The sequence below is a fragment of the Toxorhynchites rutilus genome, chromosome 3, assembly GCF_029784135.1.
Source record: "Toxorhynchites rutilus septentrionalis strain SRP chromosome 3, ASM2978413v1, whole genome shotgun sequence".
Classification (NCBI taxonomy): Eukaryota; Metazoa; Arthropoda; class Insecta; order Diptera; family Culicidae; genus Toxorhynchites; species Toxorhynchites rutilus.
Genome location: NC_073746.1, coordinates 235702116 through 235725696, shown reverse-complemented (window position 1 = coordinate 235725696; position 23581 = coordinate 235702116). Strand labels below are relative to the sequence as shown.

The 23581-nt window shown below is 38.9% G+C and overlaps 1 protein-coding gene across 6 annotated transcripts in view; it reads left to right on the top strand.

Moving 5' to 3' along the window:
• The window catches only part of LOC129777880 (latrophilin Cirl), a 134088-nt gene that overhangs the window by 70030 nt on the left and 40477 nt on the right, over positions 1 to 23581 (top strand). For 4 of the 6 annotated variants that reach the window (XR_008743312.1, XR_008743313.1, XR_008743311.1 and 1 more), the window contains exon 4: positions 44 to 418. Coding sequence is in view for 1 of the 6 variants with exons in the window: in XM_055784452.1 (XP_055640427.1) it covers positions 44 to 106 (63 nt within the window). In the remaining 5 variants the exon portion in view is untranslated. Of the gene's footprint in view, positions 1 to 43; positions 22378 to 23581 lie in introns of those variants that run through there. The other 2 variants (XR_008743310.1, XM_055784452.1) reach the window with 2 other exon arrangements.

Sequence of the window (23581 nt, the reverse complement as noted above, 5' to 3'; positions counted from 1 at the left end):
TATCGCGCTAATAATAATAATCAAATCAATTTATTACGTTCAGCAAATCAACAGCCGCAGCAAGCTACTGCTACTACCTTACAAACCACATCATCAACATCTATAATCGCGACCGCTGGCCACGGGGGCGCTGGTGGCGGCGGTGCCAGTATAGGTGGTGGTAGCAGCAGTGGCAGCAGCGGTGGTGCCGAGATGGCCGTGTATAATCTGACTGAAACAGGCACCGCCACGTCCACCTCGTCCAGTGCGGCTATCAGCGCGAGTAGCATACCGTTGCTGCACCACCATCATCATCATCATCTGCATCACCATCTGCACCAACATCATCATCTTGCGGATGGTGGCGGGGGTAGCGGAGGTGGAGGAGGAAGTGCGGGCGGTAGAGGCAGTATTGGCGGCGGAAGTATCGGAAGTAGCGGTAAGAGGAACCTGTAGCGAGAGCGAGTAAGGATGTGTTTAGTCTACATATATTTTTTTTGTTGTTGTTGAAATTGTACAGACGTGGGGAACTCGTTGCTTGCTCATCCCCGAAATACGTTTTTAAAAGCTCAAGAGAGATAGGCGAGATCAAAAATGAGAGATAGAAAGAGGTTGTGCGGAATCTCGCGTTGTTATTGTATGATACATTTATTATCGAAACGTGAAATACTCAGTAGAAAGTCCTGCGCTTCCGGAGACCTATTATCGGGCCATGCTGGAAAATTGGGATAGAACTGCTCGTAATTTCCGTTCCTGGATTTTCCCTGTGTACATGTTTTTTTGCGCTACTGGTGTGCGTTTGTTTGACGAAGCATATCACTCAATTGCTGAAAAATCAATGCTTCTGTTGCTCCGTTCGTTTAATGTGGATTATGCGAAAACAGGATTGAAGTCCTTGTTGCGATAGCGGTGTTAACATATTGTCGGGCACGAGTGGTAAATCCTCCTCACCAGTGATTTCCTCGGATTACCAATCCAGCAAATCATTCGGATATTTGCTTTACCCCCAAACGCTACCGTTTCGATTTAATCAATCATCGAATACCGACAAAAGCCGTGGAGTATAACGCTTAGTCATTGTGAACAAAAGCTGTTGTTCTACGCCCGTCGTTCCACCCTGCCGCCGGGCTAAAGCACCGGGGAACCCGAAAAAAACTTCATAATGATGAAAAATTATTTTTCCCAAAATAAAACAAACCTTTGTGTGTAGCTGTGCGCACATGTTTCCTCGAATCCCCGAGGAGCGAACAACAGAGCTATACACACACCCACACTCACACACAAATCCTACTTTTGTCGTCTGTTCGTGCCTTCATCCATCCTTCCACGACCCAACCGGGCAGCAGATTAACCTCGGCAATAACAAATTGCTCAGACATGCCAAGCTCGACAACAGCAAATGAGACATCGCAGGCACTAGACAACAGGCAATGGACTTCTCTTGCTCCTCAATCCCCCTCGCGTGGACACCCATCGGCAGAGGAGCGCTCGGGGGAAGTGGCGCATTATTCTTTCATCCCTGCCGGCACTTCACCCGTTCTGCACCACCCTCTCACTCCCCCCCATCAGAAAACGGACAACTAAAAAAAAGAAGATATTACAAACATTCCCCCTGCAGGAAAATTAAATTTTTCCGAACGATTGATTTTTTTTATGGCGATAGCCCCTGAAGTCCACCCTCCTTCCGATTGTGGTGGGGTGTGGTAGGAGGGCGCAAAGCAAGATTTTCGTCCAGGTTGCGTGATGTTGATACGTACGTTTTGGAGAGGAAAAATCTTTTCGTCCTCACCAGGAGGGGGCACCCCAACACGCTAAGCGAGATGTCAGAGAAATTCTACTACCGAATTACGTGTTGGGTGCCGTGCTAACCCGGGGCGAAGTACTTGGTCGCACTTTTAACGAGCAGTTACTTCGTGCAAGGGAACATAGAGAGAGAGCGAGATATAGGAAACTGAGATGTTAGAGGATCAGCCGCGTGTAATCGAACAGCAGTCCCCCAGCGCAGAAGGTAGAACTCCGTCCGCTTTGGCTGGTTTTTTTCTGCCTCGTTTTCGTACCACCGATTGAATCTCTGGAAATTTGGTATGGAAATGTGCATCGAAAATGATCCGTCGAAGCATTAAGGCGAAGCCTTGGACGCTTCAATGCTTCCATGAATGTGAATTTGGAGACCCAGTGGTGCAATTAAGTTGGATCGTCTAATGGCAGTTTGAATATTGAGCGGAAAGCTTGATTTTTTTGCCTACGCGGGGTTTTAAATGCCCTTTGCGTATTTCTGAAGCGACGAGAGAGAAGAGTGCATAACGCCGAATCAAAAGGGGAATTTACCCGGCATTTTGGTGATCCCCGTGTTACGTTCCAAATTGCTGTTCAATAACGGAAACCACTTGGTGCGAGTTTGAAAGTACCATCAGTGTTCGTTGCTTTATTTACTACCACCACTGAACATCATAATCTCGAATGCATGCGGAGAGGTCACACAATAGTGTGAAAGTTATAATGCCAATATTTTTTTCAAGTGTTCACTAAACGATTTGAAAGTTTATTTTTTTATGCAGCACATATTACAAATCAATTGTAACCAAAAGATAACAAGCCAATCAGATATAACTCATTTTTGTATAGAAAGTGAAATTAGGAAGGGCAATTTTCCAAATTGTGACGTATAAATTCATGTTCGTTGTTTGGAATGAATACGATAACGAATGAAAGTTTACAGAACGAGCAAAATGCACAATTTTTTTATAATTCGTAACTTTTGAGTCGGTATTACCGGTACCTTCTTTTAAAAAATCACTTTTCTTTGTGTTGAGGTTTCGAGATCAAGAGGAAACCCTAGCGGATCATATATTTGTTTGGGAGGTTGACATTTCTTTTTTTTGGGTGCGTAGTTCTCGCTGTTTTTCTAACTTTATTGTGTTAAAAATGGTTATAAATGATTCTTTAAAAATATTATCCATCGCTGGCTATTACTTTTTCCTATCTTTCAGGCAGAGCTAGAACGCCGTTATAATAAAAATCATCGTCTTTTGAGACGGTCGGCTGTTCAAGTCGGATCTTCATATGAATAGAAATGCAGATCATCCAGACCAAGTGCAATCGAACGAAGCTAACAATAATCGGAAGGGAAATAAGTCGGATGTGATTGGACTTCCCATTTGTATGTTTCCAAAAAGGTTTTAACAAGTTTGACAACGTGAGGCCAAGCGTTATCATGTTGTAAAACAACTGTTTTGTGTCTCTGCTTGTGTTGTGACTGTTTTCCGCACAGTGCTCGGTTCAAGCATCAATTGTTTATGACACAGTTCCCTAGTGATGGTTTCGTTCGGTTTCAACAGCTCATTATATATAACATCGACCTGGTTCTACTAAATACATAGCATACACTTCGGAATGTGGGTAATTGTCAGAGCGTCACATGAGCAGTTCTCAAGACTTTCCTTCCCTTGGTTTCCTGTAAAGAAACCATTTTTCATAAACCGTCACGATGCGATGAAAGAAATCTTTCCATTTTTGCAGCTGGAGCAGTTGTCGTAGATTTTTCATTGCAGCATCTAACGCTTGCATTAAAAAATAGACAGTTAATATAAAAAATAATTACAAAAGATGATTTGTAGATAAAAATGTTACAAAAGGTTATTTTTATGGAGCACTGTCGGGCGACCTTTCGGCAATTGGTTGAAACTTTCGTCATCGTTGTCGAAAACATACTTTATCGGCAGGTGTTTCAGTTCTTTCTTAGCTTTATTTATTAGTTCCTCCTCCGTTTTCATCACGAAATTGTTGAAGTATACCCTTCAGGTTTGACCAGAAATTCTCGATGGGACGCAGCTAGGGGACGATCGGAGGATTGGCGGACTTTGGGACAACATATATCTTTAAGCGACTCTGGGGAGGCGTTCTGGTGCAGTGGTATCATCTGTCTCCCACGCTAAAGGTCACGAGTTCAATTCTCACTCCCAACATTCTTCCTAAATAGAAGTAAAGTAACGAAACAGCTAAAAGCGTTGAAAGTCACTATAATACAGAAAGAAAAAAAAGCGGTTCATCTCCTCCAGCGACTTCTTCGCGTAATGGACGAAGGCCAGGTCCGGCCATAACACCACATCCTCGTTCGGATGATATTTTTGGGTGAAGAAGACAAAAATATTCGGTTTTTATTGAGTGGTAGCGATTTTCATCCACAGTAACGTGCCGGTCTCGATCATAACGGAAGAAGTACGGCCCAATGACGCCGCCGGACCATAAACCGCACCAAACCGTATTTTTTTCGGGATGCAATGGTGACTCATGGAGTACATGTGGATCGCTGCCTGACCAATAACGCATATTTTGCTTATTGACGAAGCCATTCAGCCAGAAATGAGCCTCATCGCTGCATCGATGAAATCTGGATAATTTTCAAGTTGTTGCTCAGCCCAATTCATGAACATACGACGCTTCTGGTGCTCAAGCGGCTTCAGTTCTTGCATCAATTTGATCTTTTAAGGATGTAGGCCAAGATCTTTTCGCAAAATTCGCCACAACGACATCACAGAGATGCCCAACGCTTGAGAACAACGTGTGAGAGACTGATTTGGGCCTTCCTCAATTGATGTGCTAGCGGCAGCAATATTCTCGACACTACGGGCACTTCTTTGTCTCACTGGCACGGGAATATTTTGTACTGTGCCTGTGGATTCCAATTTTTTCACTAGACGCTCAATTGTTGATCTGGCAGGACGATTCTGACGACCACAAATTGGACGTAGCACTCTTAAAGTTGAGGCCATTGACTTCGAAGTTCGGTAGTAAATTTTAATAATCTCGACTCGTTGGATCGTATATCTTTCCATTATGAAATGGCAAATCTTACTGAAGAGAAATGTGAAGAGAGCGGGCAAAAAATGGCGTCGTTTGCTGTCCCTATCGGTCTACTTTTGTAGCGTCCCTATTGAAATACGCTTTATTTGATGTCGGAACCAGTGTTGCCACACGTACAGATTTATCTGGAAAGGTACAAATTTTTTCGATCTTTCTTGGTACTGATTACAGATTTTTGTACACAAGTACAGATAGGTACAAATTTTCTGGAGTGATAAATTAATAACACGTGGGGTTGGTAAAACAGATGAGGCATAGATTTGATTTCGATTATTGGACCCTCAAGGCTGTTGCAATGTTAATTCATAGAAACATTCCCAATTTAACAAGCATCAAAGAAGTATTGGAAGCGTTTCCATGCCCAAATCTGAAATTTCTCCGTAAAGAAATCTCTGTTGGACAAATATCGGTTGTCTGGAGAGAAATGGCAGTTCGCTCGCGTTTTATTATTCTTACTATGCATCAATCCTTGGTAACTGTGGAGTGATTTTTTTTCTGATTTTAACAATAACATAACATCTAAATCGACAAAGCAACGATACGATGAGCACAATCTTGAATTCTAAACATTGGATCAAACAGCATAGGGCAGCACGAAACATTGAATAACTGATGCAGTCAAAGTTTAGCAAGAGTGTGTATAAGAATTATCAAACAAATGAGCAATTAGGGGCTTGAGTACTATTTTCCAACACATTTTTCTATGCAACAAAAATTTGAATGTCACGGATTGCGATACAGATGTTTGAAAGAAATAGTACAGATAAAAAGGATTTCAGTATAATTGTGACAAAACTTAGAATGCTTGCAGAATACTAACTGCACTAAAGAACTCAATGGCAATAACCTCTGCTACTTTTCGGAGTATATTTTGCCCCAGATAAACAGATTGAATTGTTTGTTCCAAGCTTAAAAACCCAAATTCACGATACTAAATAAAAAGTTGAAAGATGTTTGTCTAACCGTTCTCATAAATATCTGCGAGGAATTTTACGTTGTTTCGATGTCCAATGCTACTGAATTTGAAAAACATTTCAAGCGGAACGAATCATTTCAAAAGTGGCAGGAATATTTATGTTGGAATGGAAGCAGAAGAAGCTATCAGAACAATGGATAGCGAAGGCAGATAACTTTTGAGGATGTTTTTAGCAGTTTTTTTGTGGAGCTGATCAAGCAAATGAGAAAAAGATTCGATTTTAATGATCCGACGCTCAAGGCTGCTCCCAGAAACTTTTGCAGTTTAACAAATATCAACGTTGTATAGGAACCGTTTTCAGGGTTCTACGATATAGTTTTACAAAATATGGAGAATGAATTCCGTGCTCTAAAAGTAAAAATGTTCTAGAAGCAAATCTTCGTTTTAGAAAACAAACATTTTCAGGATTGTGGGAAGAAACTTGGATGCCTAAAGCTCGCGCTCCGATGCCTTGTTTCTACAATGCCTCACTCCTCGGCATACGTCAAGCGTTTTTTTCAGATTTTAATCAGAGCAAGTATGAGCTTCGAAATCAACTTAGCAACGACACAATGAACGCAATTTGAAGATCAAAAGATTTGATTCAACATCGTGGCCACAGACCAAAAATGTTATTGAATGATATTATGCTTTTTAAATTTAGAAAGACTATGTGTGAGCATCATTAAACGCACGAATGATTCGAGGCTTGTAAATGTTAATGTACACTTACAGCAAATGTAGTGTTTGTAGTAAGTAAATGTAAAGATGAAGTTAGTGAGTAAATGTAATATTTTGAAATAAATGAATATTTCTTCGTGCTCATAAAACAGCTTTTTCTCTACAACGATTATTTTCGGCAGTATAGATTTTTGAACGAAAAAGTACAGATGAAAAAGATTTTTATCCCTTCCGGTACAGATCAAAATGTGACAATACTGGTCTGAACTCACCTCCTTGGTGGCAGACGTAAAGTAGTTGATTGTCTGCCAGTCGTCATCCAGCGTTGAAAACGTCTCCTCGTTCATGACGACCGCGGCGATTCCGCTTCGCAATTCATTCTCCATTGCTTCCAGCCTTCGTTTTTGGGTTACAGCTTGCTGTTCCGACACGATCAGCCTTCTCTCCAAAAGCTCGGAACGGTGTCGCCACCTTTCCCCCCGTCTTCTATTTTAGCTTCAGCTGCAGTTTACGATCGCGTAGCACCGTCCGATGATCAGAACCAGCCTTCCATTCTCCAGAAGTGTAAGGATTTTATACATACCTGAACGGGTTTATCCGGCATATTCAAGGACATCGTCACGTCCACTTTCTTCACACCGGAATGGAGCTCCTAGTGCGCATAAACAATGGAGCGCAGTTGCTATACTGTTTTCGCCATAAATTCCTTAACCCTACCTACCTTAACCCGTTTTAGATCAAGCGTTCGAAAAATCGAACAGCAACTTCGATAATTTTTCATGGCTTTGGAAAGCAACCATATGGTAAGGTTTTGGCATCAAATGGTAGCTTAGTCTATTAGCTACCACATACTATCAGTTTCATTCAATTGAAACTGTGTTTAACCTTTTCTACAAAATTACTATGATAAAAGATCACACATTGGATTGAACTTCCTACAGGAACAAAAATGTTGGTTTTGGTCAATGTTTTTGTTTGGCGCTTTTTTGACGTTTTATCATTTTCCGGAAAACGAAAGAACGGAAAAAAATAATTCTTTAAGATTGGGGTTTCTGTAACGACAATAACCAAAATTACACCAATGACTTTTGTCAAAGAATATTTTTTACAGCTTGGTCGTTAATGGGTTAAACGGATCAGTTGTTGCCTGTTGAAGTCTCCATTGATCGTTTGGCCAGGTTTTATCAGTTCATAGTGAATCACACACTTTTGATCCCCCCAAATACAGAGTATTACTTCGACACCATGAATTCGGCTTCGGCGTTGATGTTCCTGGTTGGCCGGTCTTTACATATAATCTTTTGCGTTTTGGAATTTCGCCATGAATCCATTTTTCGTTCCCAGTAATGATTGGATGCAATAAAGACTTCCTTCGTGCCGTTTAAGTGACATTTCGGACATGTAAAATCGCAATCCGACATCTCCCGCTTTCAATTCGTACGGAACATAATTTCCTTGCTTTTGGATGCATCATGCGGCTTCGAGTCCTTCAGAAATAGTTTGTCGAGTTAGTCCCAATGATTCTGCAAGCTCTGTTCGCGTTTGACACGAATCTTCATCGAGTAATGTCTCTAATTCTTCGTTGTCAAACTATTTCGGTTGATCCGGACGTTTTTTGTCCTTAACATTAAAATCACAATTCACGTAAATAGTTTAAAACATTCCCTACAAAGTCTATCCATTAGAGTCCCCATAAACTTCCATAGGTATCCACAAGAAGCTGAAAATCAATACTTCCCGCAAGTTGTCGTTATTTGCAACAAAGCTGACATTTGCAACGCAGTAAAAATTGAACTGGTTGTGTAAACTTTGAAAACTTATAAACAAAATTCGGTTGATAAATGGCGATAATTCACAATTCAGTAGAAACCGACTGTCGCCGTCCACTATTTAAATCACCTAGAGCCATCTTGTGGAAATGGAACGATATAAGTTGCACAATCAGAAAGTTAATGGGTTCGCACTGAGATGTTCCAGGATTTTACAATCGGGTTCACCAATACAACTTCATCTGAGCTGTTATGTTGGGTGTTATTATTTTGGAAAATTGGAAAATAAAATTTATAAAATGAAAAACGTTGTAAGGGAGCTTGGTCTTGCTGCTTCCGCTGTCGTATTATTTGAATCGGAATCCGATTCCGATTTTGTATAAGTAATATAAACAAACATGCAAATAATTTTTCATTGACCAGATTGTAGAAAAAGTGCAACAATGTACGATGGTCCAGGGAACGGATTTAAATGGAAATTTGCATATCTAGATAAAAACTGTCTTCAACAAAGTTGTTACATATGTGAAGGCGCTTATTTCGTTGTTGCTAAAAATAGGGAGACCAAAAATTTAGGTGAAATCAAAAATCTAACTTTCTTATCTTTATAGATAGAGGCAAACATAGTTGGACAATATTGCAGCCCCAGTTATTTTAATCATCTTTGTAAAACAAAGTTATTTCTATCTTCTAATATAACCGATTTATTGTCTTTTGCAAAAAAGACGGTTTCTTTTCTCTATCCTTTATATTTCAAATTATACATGAAAGGTGTTTTCTGACGACTTTTAGAACTTACTCGTCAACATGCATGCGTTTTTTTTATTTCGAAGTCAGACTGGCACTAACCCTGGTTCAAAAACGAATTTGCTGTATTCGGATGTCAGGCGGTGTTAGATAATTCCCGTCTATTTCAGAACTTGGCGTCGGAGTAATGACTATCCGTGAGATCATTTTCATCGATGGATACAAGCACGGCAGTGGAACTTCATACAAATCACTCGTCGAAAAGTGTCTCCTTTTTCACTGCTTGTTTACATCGACGAATATATTTTTTCCACTATGTTTCGTAGGAGAGTGTATGCATACTAACAGATTTCTACTACGAGGTGTTTAATGAAGGATGAAAGGTGGGAATGTTTATGTTTATATATGATTTATCGTACGATTTAATTGAATGCATAAAAGTTCTCAACAAAACTGGAGTTAAGCACATTTTTAAATTTGAACGAATATTGATAAGAGATTCCCAGCAATTCTTGATGTTTATTGCGTGATTTGGTAGCTGTATAAGTTGTTTGAAATGAAGGTTTAGTGTAATTATTTTATTTTGAGGATTATATTCACAAACATACAAGTATGATTAATATATATTGCATGTATATGATGCGCCTAGCCAGCCCATACATGCAATCGTGGAGACGATATACATACATCCTAGAAAATAATAAATCGTATAATTATCGTTTATATTACATCATATACCCCATATACATGTATATGGCCTCCAATTTCATATGCATATGCCAGTTATACACATCATACAAGTAATGTGTCTTAGATGTATGTATATCGCCTCCAATTTTAGATTTTTAACGTAGGACTACGTCTTACATTAAGGGTGCCAAATCAGAAAACAGGTCACGTTTTTATGAAATAAAGCTAACGTTAATAACTATTTTTGCTACGAACGGATTTAAACGTTTTGTATACCAATCGAATTGGAAATTTTCTAAGATTTTTTTTGTTTGATATGCTATACATTACAATCTCATAGTCTGTATATGGTTCAAATTGATAAAATGGGAAGCATTCCCATTTTTCCATACATTTGTTCTGTCCATTTGTGTGCTTTCCCGAACAGAGCTGTCAATAACGGGTAACTTATGCAGCCGCTAGAACAGAAACAACGAAGGGGGATCGAATAGAAAAAAATTGCGAAGTAAACTCCACCCTTGCATAGTATTAAGCTGTCGCTAGCGTATAAGTATTGCATCTCCTCTGAGGAAAATTCTCAGAATATTTCTGTGCCCGAAACAACAAAGGTCGCTTATTCTGCTCGTTTTGTGTTTAATGTATCCCTTCGAGCTGTGAAGGTTAATGAATATTTCACTTGAAGTGCATCTGGAATTGCAATTAACACAACCATCCGAGGCATGGCAAAGCAGGCGAAAAAAGAGAAGAGTACAAATGATTTTAGGTCGCTTCTAAACATCAGTGTTTGGTTTTTTTGTGTGTAGCTTGTTTTCATTGCGCAAAACATAGAACTTAGAAACTTTGTTGACGGTATCGACCGAGAGTCGAGAAACGATTTTTCATAAACGGTCATTCTTGTGATGTTTCATTTTTAGCACTGCAACTGTATGCATCTGTTAGACCCGTTTTTGATGCTTGTTGAATGGCGATGCACTTCTTCTTCTTCTTCTTCTTTTGAATTATAGACACTTGAAACTCAGAGAGTTCATTCGTCTTCGATGGCGATGCACGGAAGATGCCACTCGTTAATATTCAGTGCAATGCGTGCATTGATATAAAGAAACGAATTGCGACATATGACCATAGCATATTGTTCTCGCAAGGGCAAAACATGATCGTTGCTTCTCGAAATGAGTCTACAAAACTACGCAAGCCATTAAACATTTTCAGGGTCCCTAGAACTTTTTACTAAAGAGTTATTTATTAAATTTCGACGTATTCGCAAATAATATTCGAAATGATAAACCATCAAATTTCAAAAGAAAAAATATTGCGTAGCCCTACGTTCTAAGCGGTCGTATCTCTGATACAACCCCTCGAATTTTTTTTTACGATTTAATGTTTGCTGGGCAGGCCCGAAGGCAGTTTTAAATTGTTAAAATATGAATGAAATTTTTTACTTAATGTTATTTGATTACTTGAAACATGTAGTACTGAATTTTATTTAACCATTTCTATATAAATTTTGCGATACTTCCACTAAAGCACAATGAACAATCAGTAATGAAGTATCCGAGTGCAACTCTTTCGTATCATATGTAAGAACTTTAATTGCCCTAGAATCATATTTCAGGTAGCCGTACGAGATAGCTGCGGCTTGATAATCCAAACAACCGGAGTTCAAATCCCATCGGAGCAATTTTATAAGCGTGGCCCCACTCATATCAAATATTTATATATCTGGAAGTCAATTGATTGATTCCTATTTGTACAAACATAATGTTTATAAAGGTTCTATATACATACAATAATGGTGATTCCCCGGGCCGAACATTTTACTTTAATATTTTCCGCCATTTTTTATGGCAGTGATGAATCGTATATTCGTATGACAACAGACTTATTATGTTATTAGGTATTGCCTAATAACCTTGCATGTACAGTAAATTACCTCTAATTCGACATTTAGTTAATTGGACAGACTTGTAATGGGATACAAATAATAGGACTTTTCCATCTCTAATTGGATATTTTGTAAACATCGAGTTTGGTACCCGAAGTATGGCCCCAGATTGGAAGTCGCCACAAGACGTCGACATTGTACCACTATCATTGTGAATGTCCAATTACAGGCCAATCACCTCTAATGCGACACTGAGTAGTGCTTCGGTATGTCGAGGATTAGAGGTAACTTACTGTATATGCTATTTAGGCGCATCATATACCACCCAAAATATCAGATATTCGATGCTCTATATACGATAGTTATACGATTGAATGTTTGCTGGGATGGCATACTTGGCAGCTTGGTTTCTCAAGTTCATAATCTCATGTCTACAGTTTTGAGTTAAGTGCAATTGAATGACGAAGTTGAACTAATTTATTTTGTCACTATGTTTATCAGAACTCAAAAGACCGGCAAACAGATAATCTTTCGTTCTTAAAAGTTAAAAATAAAAAAAAGCAACTTTAACTTTCACTTTTCTTAAAACCGGAAATATTCTGACTTAAAAACAATTTTTAACGTAATATTCCAAACATACTTGTATTTACAAGAATCTATATTAATTATCATAATTATTAACAACGTTTTCCGCCATTCGTTTTTGGGTTGTCTGTAGTAAATCGTATATACGCATGACAATAGTTGTACTAGATGCATGTAGGAGTCGTATATTCATCCATCCAATCATCGTGAATACTGTTGCAAGTGGAAAATAAATGTGTGTTCATTGCTTATGACATTATGCATTATGACATATGCATTATGACATATGCATTATGACATATGCATTATGACATAAATAACAACATAATACAGTAATTTAAATTTAATACGACATGCCGAGGCATCACTCAGTGTCGCTTTGGAGGCGATTTTGGCCTGTAATTGAACATTGGCGATGTGAGTGGTACAGTGTCGACGTCTGGTGGCAACTTTAATGTGGCGCCATAATTTGGTCCCCGAACTCGATGTTTACACAAATGTCCAATTAAACGTGTCACATTACAGGTCTGTTCAATAATCTAAACGTCGCATTAAATGTAACTTACTGTATATAAACAATATTTATTCCCAGCTGTTTTGAGGCATCTCGCACAAATTGACAATATCATTCAGTTGTCAGTGCAAGTCGGTTCGATTTTTAGAGTGTAAAAAAAGTTCACTGTTTACATAAAAGCAATCTCGAATCGGTCCCACTTTTTTGCTTGAAGTTACTATCCCCTGGATACAAGTCATAAAACGTGTCATCGAATCGAATAATGAAGACACACATACCGAAACATAATAGAATTATTGTCATAGAGAATGTGTATATCAAAAAAGTAACCGAAACAACAGAATCCTGGAGAATTCAATTTCATGATTCAAATAATTGCTAGGCAATCGATTATCGCAGACAACACAATACAGGTCGGACTCGATTATCCGGAGACTCGATTATCCGGGATTCGATTATCCGGAGTATTTTATTTTTGATTTTCGGAAATTTTGAATAATTTGTATAATAATTCTATATTGAATAGCTAATATGGATATCAAAAGAAAGAACTTGATTAGTAGAATGCAGTTATTTATGAAAAATGCAAATCCAAGATGGCGGCCACTACAAAATGGCGGATTACATATTTTCTCAGAATCCCATCAATATGGGTATCAAACGAAAGGGCTTGACTAGTAGAACACAGTTATTTGTGAAAAATGCAAATCCAAGATGGCAGCCACTACAAAATGGCGGATTGCATTTTCTCTCAGAGCTCCTTCAATATGGGTATCAAATGAAAGGGCTTGACTAGTGGAACGTAGTTATTTATGAAAAATGCAAATCAAAAATGGCCGCCACCGCAAGATGGCGCCATATAATTTTTTTTCACAACTCCTTCAATATGGGTATCAAATGAAAGGGCTAGAATACAGTTATTTATGAAAAATGCAAATCTAGAATGGCTACCACTACAAAATGGCGGATTACCTATTTTCTCAGAACCCCATCAATATGGGTATCAAATGAAAAGGATTGCATTGTAGAACACAGTTATTTATGAAAAATTCCCAAAAATGTATCAAAAGAAAAGTTCTCGACTAGTAGAACATAGCAGATAATGGAAAATCCAATGCCAAGTTGGCCGCAGTCCCCAAACAACTAATTACTTTTTGAATGGTTTCATTCAGCTTGACCTGTTTCTATGTATGTTTGAATGTTTGTTGGGTTGTCCCACATTAATAGAAAATTGACCCCGTTTCTGTTGAATGATTGATCTGAAATTTGGAACATACATTTAATTCTACTGTCATTATAAAGACAGCCGCAAAAACATGGCTGAATGGCTTGATTTGGAGAATACACTACACTATGAACAATATAAATTCGAAAAGGTCGCCGCCACAAAACGGTCTATGGACTATGTATTTTTTGCAATCTCCTCAATATTGGTATCAAATGAAATGATTTGACTAATAGAATACAGTACAGATCGGACTCGATGATATGTGATTCGAATATATACAATTTTGGACTCGATTATATTCAGTTTGGAATTTTTTTTTTATTTTTCAAATATGGCTTATTTCATGAAGAAATGTAACCTTTCAACATTAAGGTGAAGTTTAAGTGACTATTACATGTGCAGTGGGGTAAAAATCGTGATTTTTGAAGATTTTGCTTGAATTTTCAACAGGAATTGTTTATATCGATATTGCAGCCAAATTAAGAAAGATAGTAGTTGTGCGTCAAAGCACAAATTGTGGAGCGGTTAAAGGAATTCGTTTTAATTGATAGAAACAATCTAGTTTAATATAATTTTTTAGGATAAAATTAATAATAACACAATAAAAATTATTAACTTTTAAGTGTTTCACTTCCAAAATGTTATTAAAATACACTAATATAGTTGTTCCACTAATGAAAGCATCAGAATCGTCTTCCGTAGCGTACTTTTTAATGTAGAGCCATTTTGAAGCAAGTCCGAAACAAAAAAAAAGTTCTGTAACTCCGTCATTGTTGAAATTCGAACATATGCGTAGGAGGATTTTTTCATCAAATATGATCGTCTATCATCTCCTGAGAGAATACGGATAAATTATTTTTTTTCATTTGAGAAAGGTGTTTTCTGACTTTGAGGGGATGAATCAAAAATCAAATTCCTCTTTGATTTTCAAAAAACAAAAAAAAAATACATGGAAAAAAACAAATAAAGAAAAAAAATGTTTTGACTCGATTATCCGGAGGATTCGATTATCCGGAGTGAAAAAAAATCAATACTCCGGATAATCGAGTCCGACCTGTACCACAAAATCAATCTAAGAATTTTGAAATTACATTCATGCTTCTATCTCTTTCCAAAAAAACAAATCCGGATTTATCGCTACTTCAGAAATATGTAGTTGATACAGGAGTCCTGCCAAGTTGGGAGGGAATTTCTATTCTATTTGGATGGCCTCATTTAGGGGGAGGGTTGGGTTCCCGGAACTGCTGCTGTTGCTAAACTTTTTTGTAAAGGTTTGACAGCTGAATCCCCATGTGTATCAAGTGGATCGACAAAAACTTATCGGCTTCAGCTGGATTTACGTTCAATTTAGAAACGTTTCTCCTCGACTAGATTGGAATACCAATCAGTCGTGAAGAGGAAATATGTTGTTCCCCAGTGGAACGAATTCCATGAATTTCTGAATAAAAAACGGAATGCATTTTCAATGCTTTCAGCGTGGAGTACTTCGAAGAAAAGGTAGAATAAGAGCTTTTAGCTTCCCTGTTCCGCGTTCCACTAGTGGAAGAAATTCAAGCGCACGCTGAAATGCACCGCCGATCCTTAATGGATTAAACCCATAAAGGCGAGCGAAGCATAAAGCACCACCGGCTCTACCCTCAATTATAAATGAGGGACATTTGCATTTAAGAGAAATCTCATTTTCAACCCACCCGGACCCGGCTGTGAACACAGTGGCAGAGCGCTTACCCCGATTGTGGTGATACAAATTAATCAACCCGCTGCGCACAAAGAAACGATTGTAGGTCCTGGACCCTCTTCCCAGCGACGGCACAGGATCAGTTTTCGAATAAATATAATCGCATTTTCGCATGATAAACGTCTATTATCCGCTGTACGGCGGTGGGCTCGCCTCAATAAACGCGCTAAACGGGCGTTCCAATGGGCGGCTCAGCCGATATAATCCTGTTTGTACCGGTTGCATACCGAAGTGTGCTTGTTGTCGTCGTGCGGCAATCGGTGAAACGAAGGAGCGAAAATTCCAGCTTTGTCCTTCATTGTCATTTGCTCGTAAAACCAACCCCTCCCGCTCTCGGTTTATGCTTCGTCAAGATGAAAGCTGAAAAAGTTGAACACACACACACACCCGCACAAGTCGAACAGAAGGATGAACCACTACTTTTGCCAGCATCCTACATTGGTTTCTTCTTTTGCCTCAAATACCCAGGTGTGGCGGATACGTAAGGGCTAGGAACGACGACAGGATGGATAAAGTGTTTTCTGGATCAGCGAACGGAAATCGCGCGCGTCCATTATGTTTGAGACACGTTGTAAAGAGCAATTTCTATCCCCTATCCCTGGCACATCAAGGCCCCGTTGAGCAGGTCCTGGCAGCTCCCGAGAATACGTTTTTTTTCTTTGCATCTTACCTAGTTGTATGTACCACTCTCGAGGATTTAGGTACAGAAATCCCCGATGCACACTGACACGATCCACTTCCACTTGGTACCGATTAAAATAGTTATGTTTATGAAGAGAGTGATTGAGTCAGAGAGAGAGTGAGCGCGCGAGAATAAGAGAATTATACAAACAAATAGAACACCCACACCCACCCAGTGGTCGCCAGTGAATTGCTGCTAGTACCCTTGAATCGCAAAGCGACCGAAGGACACCCGCAGCTGAACTTAAGCAATGCACTTATAGCGACATGACATTTATACACATGATTTAACTAATAATTATAGAAATTTGCTCCTCTGCCACCCGAGTGCAAAAGTGTACGGGTGGAGAGGGGAGTGTCCAAGTGAACACACCAGAACACGCCTGCATTCTTGCCAATTATCATCCGGATTCAGTTCGTACTGTTCCCGCTGTCTCCCAATCCCCCAGACATTCTCCTCGACCACAATGGTTCTCGCCTGATCGCTTCGAAAGTGCTGCCCGATGCTGTTGCTGCTGTGTTGCAGTGGTAGAACATGAAGGAACAAACATTATCTGTGGCATAACACGGTGCTGCGCGGATACCCGTTCCCGTTTCAGTTCCCCAGCGATGAACAGCTGATGGTGCCAAACGATGATAGAAATGGAGTGTTTTCGATTAGACGAAAAATTTTCGGGTCGAAGGGTTAATACCGGTTGTACCGTGACACCATTGCAAGCAGTGCGAGAGCACAATATAACTAAACGGGGACGCTCACTTCTCGTTCCAGATCTGTTTTGTACCATTTACGATGTTAAAACCAACTATATCCTTATTTAATAGAGTCTATGAAGAAATTTCCACTGGAATGTTTCCACGAAAACCTTTTCTCCGCTATTTTGTATACACAATATAATCTTCTTTTGAATATTACATTATCTCTGCCCACGAGAATCGCTAAGCATAATCAAATATTCTCCTAACGGTCCTTTAAAAAGAGAGAGAGCGAAAAAAAAATAAATGCTCGGGATGACATTGCTTTTGTTCCGTAGCTTATATCCGGTGTGCCAAAAAAAAAGGTCAACCCCCGAAATCGCCTAAATGGCGGTGGTCGAAAATCAGAGTACAATTTTGTGCGTCCGTAATGGGTTGGTACGCATCAAAAATTCAAGTGCGGTCGAAAGGGGTTCCGTTTTCAGCCGGACATATGTTTTTAAATAGCTTTGAGTTGGTTTGCCCACTCACCAGAGAGCAGCCACTCATGCAACTATTTATGAGCAGTTTAAAAATAAATTAGAAGTCTCGGAAGCAATAGTCTAACAATTGACTTTCTTTTTTACGGACATAAATAAAAAAAAGATTTTCGATACGACGTCCGGAATAGCTGGAAACCATTACATTATTAGAAGTGGTGAAGTGATGAAGTGGTGTCTGCCAGTAGCTACTAAACTTTGAAGTCGCTAGTAGGGTAACACCCCATTATCTCAAAAAGTATGGCTCAACTTGGATTTTTTATAATGTCATCTTCATTTATTGTTGAACCGTTTGTAACTAACACACTTTGATTGTCAAAAAATGTGAGTTTTCCGATCACGGTTTTATGGTTTTTCCCGCTTATTAAACAAACTTTTCGTGTATTGTATAAAGTTCTGTTCGCCTACAGAAAAGGAACAATTTGATGCAGCGAAACAGTAAAGTTTTATAACAATAAATGAAATTAATAGCATTTTAATTTTTGGATGTTGTGTGGGGTGACATGGACACGTTTTTGTGGGGTGAATTGGTCCTAGAGATTTGAGGCTTTTCTCTGGTATAATTGATTCCAGATGCCGCTAAATCACAAAAAGAGGATGGGCAGACAATGTTGGAGGAAGAAGGAGTTTGAAAGAGCAACACAGGCCATCAAGAACGTATTTTCTTTGACCAAGCATCGATAGTGTTTGAAAATACAACAGCGAAAAGATCCATGCAGAATTCGAGATGATCTCAATCCAATTTTTCTGGTCTGGAATCTGGCCAAGACACCTGGTATCGATCCCAGAACACTGATACTGATTGTAACATTATTTCAAAATACTTTACATAAACATAAGTATGTTTTTTTTCGATGAAACACACACTGGACCAAATCACCCCACAGATGGTCCAAATCACCCCGCATCAAATTTTGATGTCCAAAAATCATCTCTTTTGTGTTATGATATATTTGATATTAAACTAGCTTGATATAATGAATACACATTATTGATTCTACCGATGGCTCACCTTCGTCTCATCCACACCAAAATCTTCCAAAGTTTCAAACGTGTGCGCTACAGCATACGTTTTACGTTAAAACTTACGTAATACATAGTAGGACACTCCGATCTCATAGTTTGGCATCACTGCTTGTATTATTCTACCAATTACAATTTGTTATTGCCCGAAATGCTCCGAAAAGTTTTTATGTCTGGATTGTTTTTAAAAGAAGATATTTTACGAGTTTGAAATAATGTTATAAAAAATGTTACTTCGAAGAAATAAATTGTTTTTATGATGATTTGAAACTTCCGCTTTTTTTGTGACCATCCGGGCCTTCTTCGAATTTGTAGCGCGGCTTTTCCTGCCGCTATCGTCGTTTCGTTTAGTTGGCTGATGCTTCTTGAACTTCTTGATCACATGAGATCTAGTGGATTTTGCTGTTTGAAGATCCATTGATAACAGACTTTTGGATTTCCAAAGTGAGTGCACCTTGCAATCAGCGGACTTTTAAGATGAAACTAGAAAGTATGGAAATCGTTCTTGCTTTCTGGGACCATTCACCTTCGTATTGTCAGGGAGGTTCCCAAACGTCGATTCAACTGCTCGAGCTTTTTCACAGTTGACAGTTCGAGCTCGATGGCATTTTGCCTAATTTATGTTGAGATAAAAAGGGAAAACTTGCCGGTATGATCAATTCTGACCAAACCTTTCAAGAAATCTCTACTTCCCATAACCTAATTCAAACTCATAGATTGGCATTATATTACACAACGGTCGCAATATGCTTGTTTGCTCTTAATCGTTTCAAAAGGTTTCTAGCAAAACTCTACTAATAAAAGTAAAAATAAACTTTCTTTTATTTCATCGGCTGCTTTCTCGGTTGGTCTGTTGGAGTAAAGAAACAATTCAGTTTCATTCCATCGAACGACCTTCGTTGGTTGGTTGGTTGGTAATTGGAAATATCGTACTGACTGTCGCCGTTTCTTTCATCCGTACCCCCAATTGTGCCACTAAATAGATGTCGTTCTCGTTCTTTCCTCGCCACTGTGCCAGCCTTGCGAACCGGAACTAGTGCACACCTGAACACCTATCCCTTTCCGATCCCTCCCACCTTTAATTCCCCTTTTGGATGGTGTTCCTATCTGAAAGGGGGTGATATTTCGATAGGAAAATGGAGAGTGTATTAACCGAGTAATTTTTGTGCGATCGTAAAATTTAATAATTTATACGTGTGGACAGGCCACATCGCATCGTATCCTTCGCATGTTTTCGATACACACATACATACACTGGTGAAACTATTGGTATACACATCATAAAGGGTAAGAAGGGTGGGACGAAGAAAGGGACTGACAATAAACAGGAAGAAGTGATATCATGATATCGATTCGCCTCGAAGGCACGTTCACACGTAGGACACAAAAAACGGATCCGGGACAAATGCAGAGACATGCGCCTGATTGAGTGATCAGTATTGGAACAACTGTTTCACTACCGAACTACATGCCATCACCAACAACAACAGCAGCGACAGCATCGGCCGCAATTGATAGCCGGGTAATAGCCGGATAAAAGTTAATTTATTTGCTAGCCATTGAGATCAGACGAACCAATAAAAAACGTATACAAATGTTTGAAACACAAAGGATGTTTTTTTGACGCACACACATCCTATCAAATACGCACTGCTGCACGAAAGTCAATATGAACATGTGTCACGGGGAGAATCTACGTTTTACGCACCCTCAAAGTGAAAGATAGCAGAAAAAATGCGGGACGTAATAAATATTGTATAGAAAAAAAAACAACTCGGTGCATCATAGTCATATTCATACAGAAATAAAAAAACAACTTATGGAAACAGCAGAAACAGATAATTATGTGGAAGAAAAAAAAACCACACAAAATACACGCCAACTATAAGCATATAATCGATCGGGAATCGTTCGATGAACTTTGCTCCCCAACGCATTTTCCATGCTCACCAAGCGTTAAAACACGAAAACTAGAAAAAAATAACTCACCATCTGTACTAATGACATGTGTAACATAAATAGGGGTTTTATATATTTTTTTCTTATTAACGAATATATTTTATATGAATTTTTATATTATTAGTTCTTTTTCGTTTCTATAATTAATTTTATAAAAATTGTATAGCATAGGCAAAGTGAATATATGAAGGAAAAAAACAAACAATAGCTTCCTTTTGGTAGTGAGAGAATGAATTTTAATTTTATTGCAAATAAAACTTAATGATTAAGCGCAAATGAGAACAAAAAACAAGCATAGGACACAAATCGGAAAGCCAGCAAGATTGTTTTTAAAAAACGTGAAGCAACAATGGTGGGAAAATACCACTCAAATTTTAATCTGTATTATACTAGTTGTAGTTAAATATGAGAATTGAAAGCTAATCGTCAACCATGACTAACGAGCGCATGTTTTTGCTAATCAGAGAATGGTACTTTTTTTTGTTTTTAGTGGTACACACATACAGACACTCTTATACACGCATACACAGGCGCTATAGACTGATTGGCAAAACAGATTCCTGACTAATGATTGTTTGTTGTGTAAAATAAAGAAATGGAGAGACTTTACGAAAGCAAAATAAAGTAAGTGAAAAACTGTGTATAGAGATATATTTTCTCTAATGTTATTCTTTGTGTCGAACCAAACGAAACGTCGGATAATTGAAAGCTGATACCCAGAAGGACGAACGACGAACGGTGCGAGACGAGAACAAAATAAAACGATCCCAAATACTTCTGAAATATATGTATTAATGACCTCATTGTGTGCCGTGCTGATACCGGAGATCCGAGCTCCTTTTTCGGCTCCTGTGCAGCTCTACAAATGTCTCAATAACACTAAATACCTGGACCTTTCGGTCCCTATTACGTCCGACTGACGGCGGACTCGTATCGTCGCAGGACAGAGCTGTGTCTAATCTGTGACTTCCTGAAAGCATTTACCCCCGGCTGCTTTTGCCATTCTGAATGATTCAAATTTTGCGTTTTCTCCGCTCCACCGCTCCGCTCCGCAGGCTCGGACGTAAAAGAACACAGGAATACGGAATAAACAAAGAAAAGTCCAACCATAGTTCAGCAGTTCAAATTTCTCATATAAAAAGTGCCCGTCACTCGTGGCTCCATTAGGGAGATAGCAGCAGCAGCATCATATAACGGATGATACAGTTGCAGTTGCTAGGATAAACTTTGTTTCCTCGTCGTTCTCTAATTCGAAGAAGTCGGCCAAACCGACACTGGGCTGTGGACGGACACGGACACGACGTGCTGCCTCCGATTGTTCTGCAAAGATTCATCGCTAGCTGTCGGAATGGTAGAGATGTTGGTTTTTATCTTGAAATTTTGAAAGTGAGCTGAGCGCACAGCCATATTATTTACGTCCGGAGTAGTTTTACCCCTTAAATGTGAAAAATGCTGTGAAAATATTCTTCGACGTAAGTCATGGGTGTAATTTTGATGATTCACCGTAAAAAAATCTCAATGTTCAAGACATATATTTTTCCCATCTTCTATTTTCCGGGAAATGAATGTTCGACAAATTGATCATTGGTCAAAACCTGCACTTTTTTTCGAGTACAAAACCACTTCGAACAAAAAGTTACTTTAAATAGTACGCAGTATGCGTTCAAAAATGCTTTAATTTTACATTCCGAGACGAACAAGCACGAGAGAACGCGAGTCTCCAAGGAAAAACCTGAATTCATCCACCTATGGTGAGATGTAACTTTTCTTATTTTATACAATTTTAATTTATTACTGGCAGGCTTTTTATTTCAAACGAAAACTACACTGAAGTCGCTTTTTACGCAGATTTCGGAATTTACGCGGTTTTTTTACGTGAATTTCGGAATTTACGCGGTTTCTTTACGTGGCACGTATCATCCGCGTAAAAATAAATTCAGTATAAACAGAATTATTGTACGGATTTCGTAATTTCCGCGGTTTTCTTTTGCGCGGCACGTATCCCCCGCGTAAAAAGCGACTCCAGTGTATTGCTGTTATTTTTATTTTTGGCGGTGAAGAAATGTCAATGCATAAGAATGATTTCTTTTGGATTAGCCATTTACCGAAAAATTGAACATTCTCCAGAACCTTCTTCTTCTTCTTCAATGGCACTAACGTTCCTAGAGGAACTTCGCCGTCTCAACGTAGTATTACTTGCGTCATTTTTATTAGTACTTAGTTGAGATTTCTATGCCAAATAACACGCCTTAAATGCATTCTGAGTGGTAAGCTCTAGAATACGCGTGAGCACAGTGCAAGACGGAGGCAATTTCTTTGACGAAACATTGCCCCGACCAGAACGGGAATCGAACCCGAACACCCGGCATGTTAGTTGTGACGCTAACCACTCGGCCACGGGAGCACAATGATGAGAATCACATGATTCAATGATTCTCCAGAACCTGCCCAGTACAAATATACTCGACAAGAAACCTATTCTTGTTCATCTCTTTGGATCCGGCGGAAGAATATTCACACCAGCAGTCTCATTAAAATCGCCGTTCCATAGTTCGCTTATTGTATTATTGTATTTTACTAGGATAGGTTGAAATTGAAAACACCGTCCGCACATCATTTCTTTGAATAGCGAATAAAAAATCAAATGAAATCGACGGTAAGTGTAGCCAAAATAATAAAGCTATCATTTGGGGCAAAAATATCTGCTGCAGTGTTCTTTCGATAATCGTCGTATCAAAGCTTGTATTTTAGATGATTCAGTATTGTTCAGAATGTTCATTTTTTGACAAAAGTTGTCCTAATAAGGTTTTTAAATAGTGCCAGATATATGCCGGGAATTTATGGTCTTAAAGACTTAAAGGCTTCATTCACCATCTAAATTTGCGTTATCGACATCAAAATAGGCCCCTTTCTGAAGCAACCCTCTTTCCAACGATCAATCCAGTCATCGATACACTTTTTATAGCTGTATTCAAGAATTGCCTTCAGCTCACGCAGCGAATTCGTTTTTATATTTTCAATGCTGTCAAAATCCCACAAAGCGGTAATTTGAGAT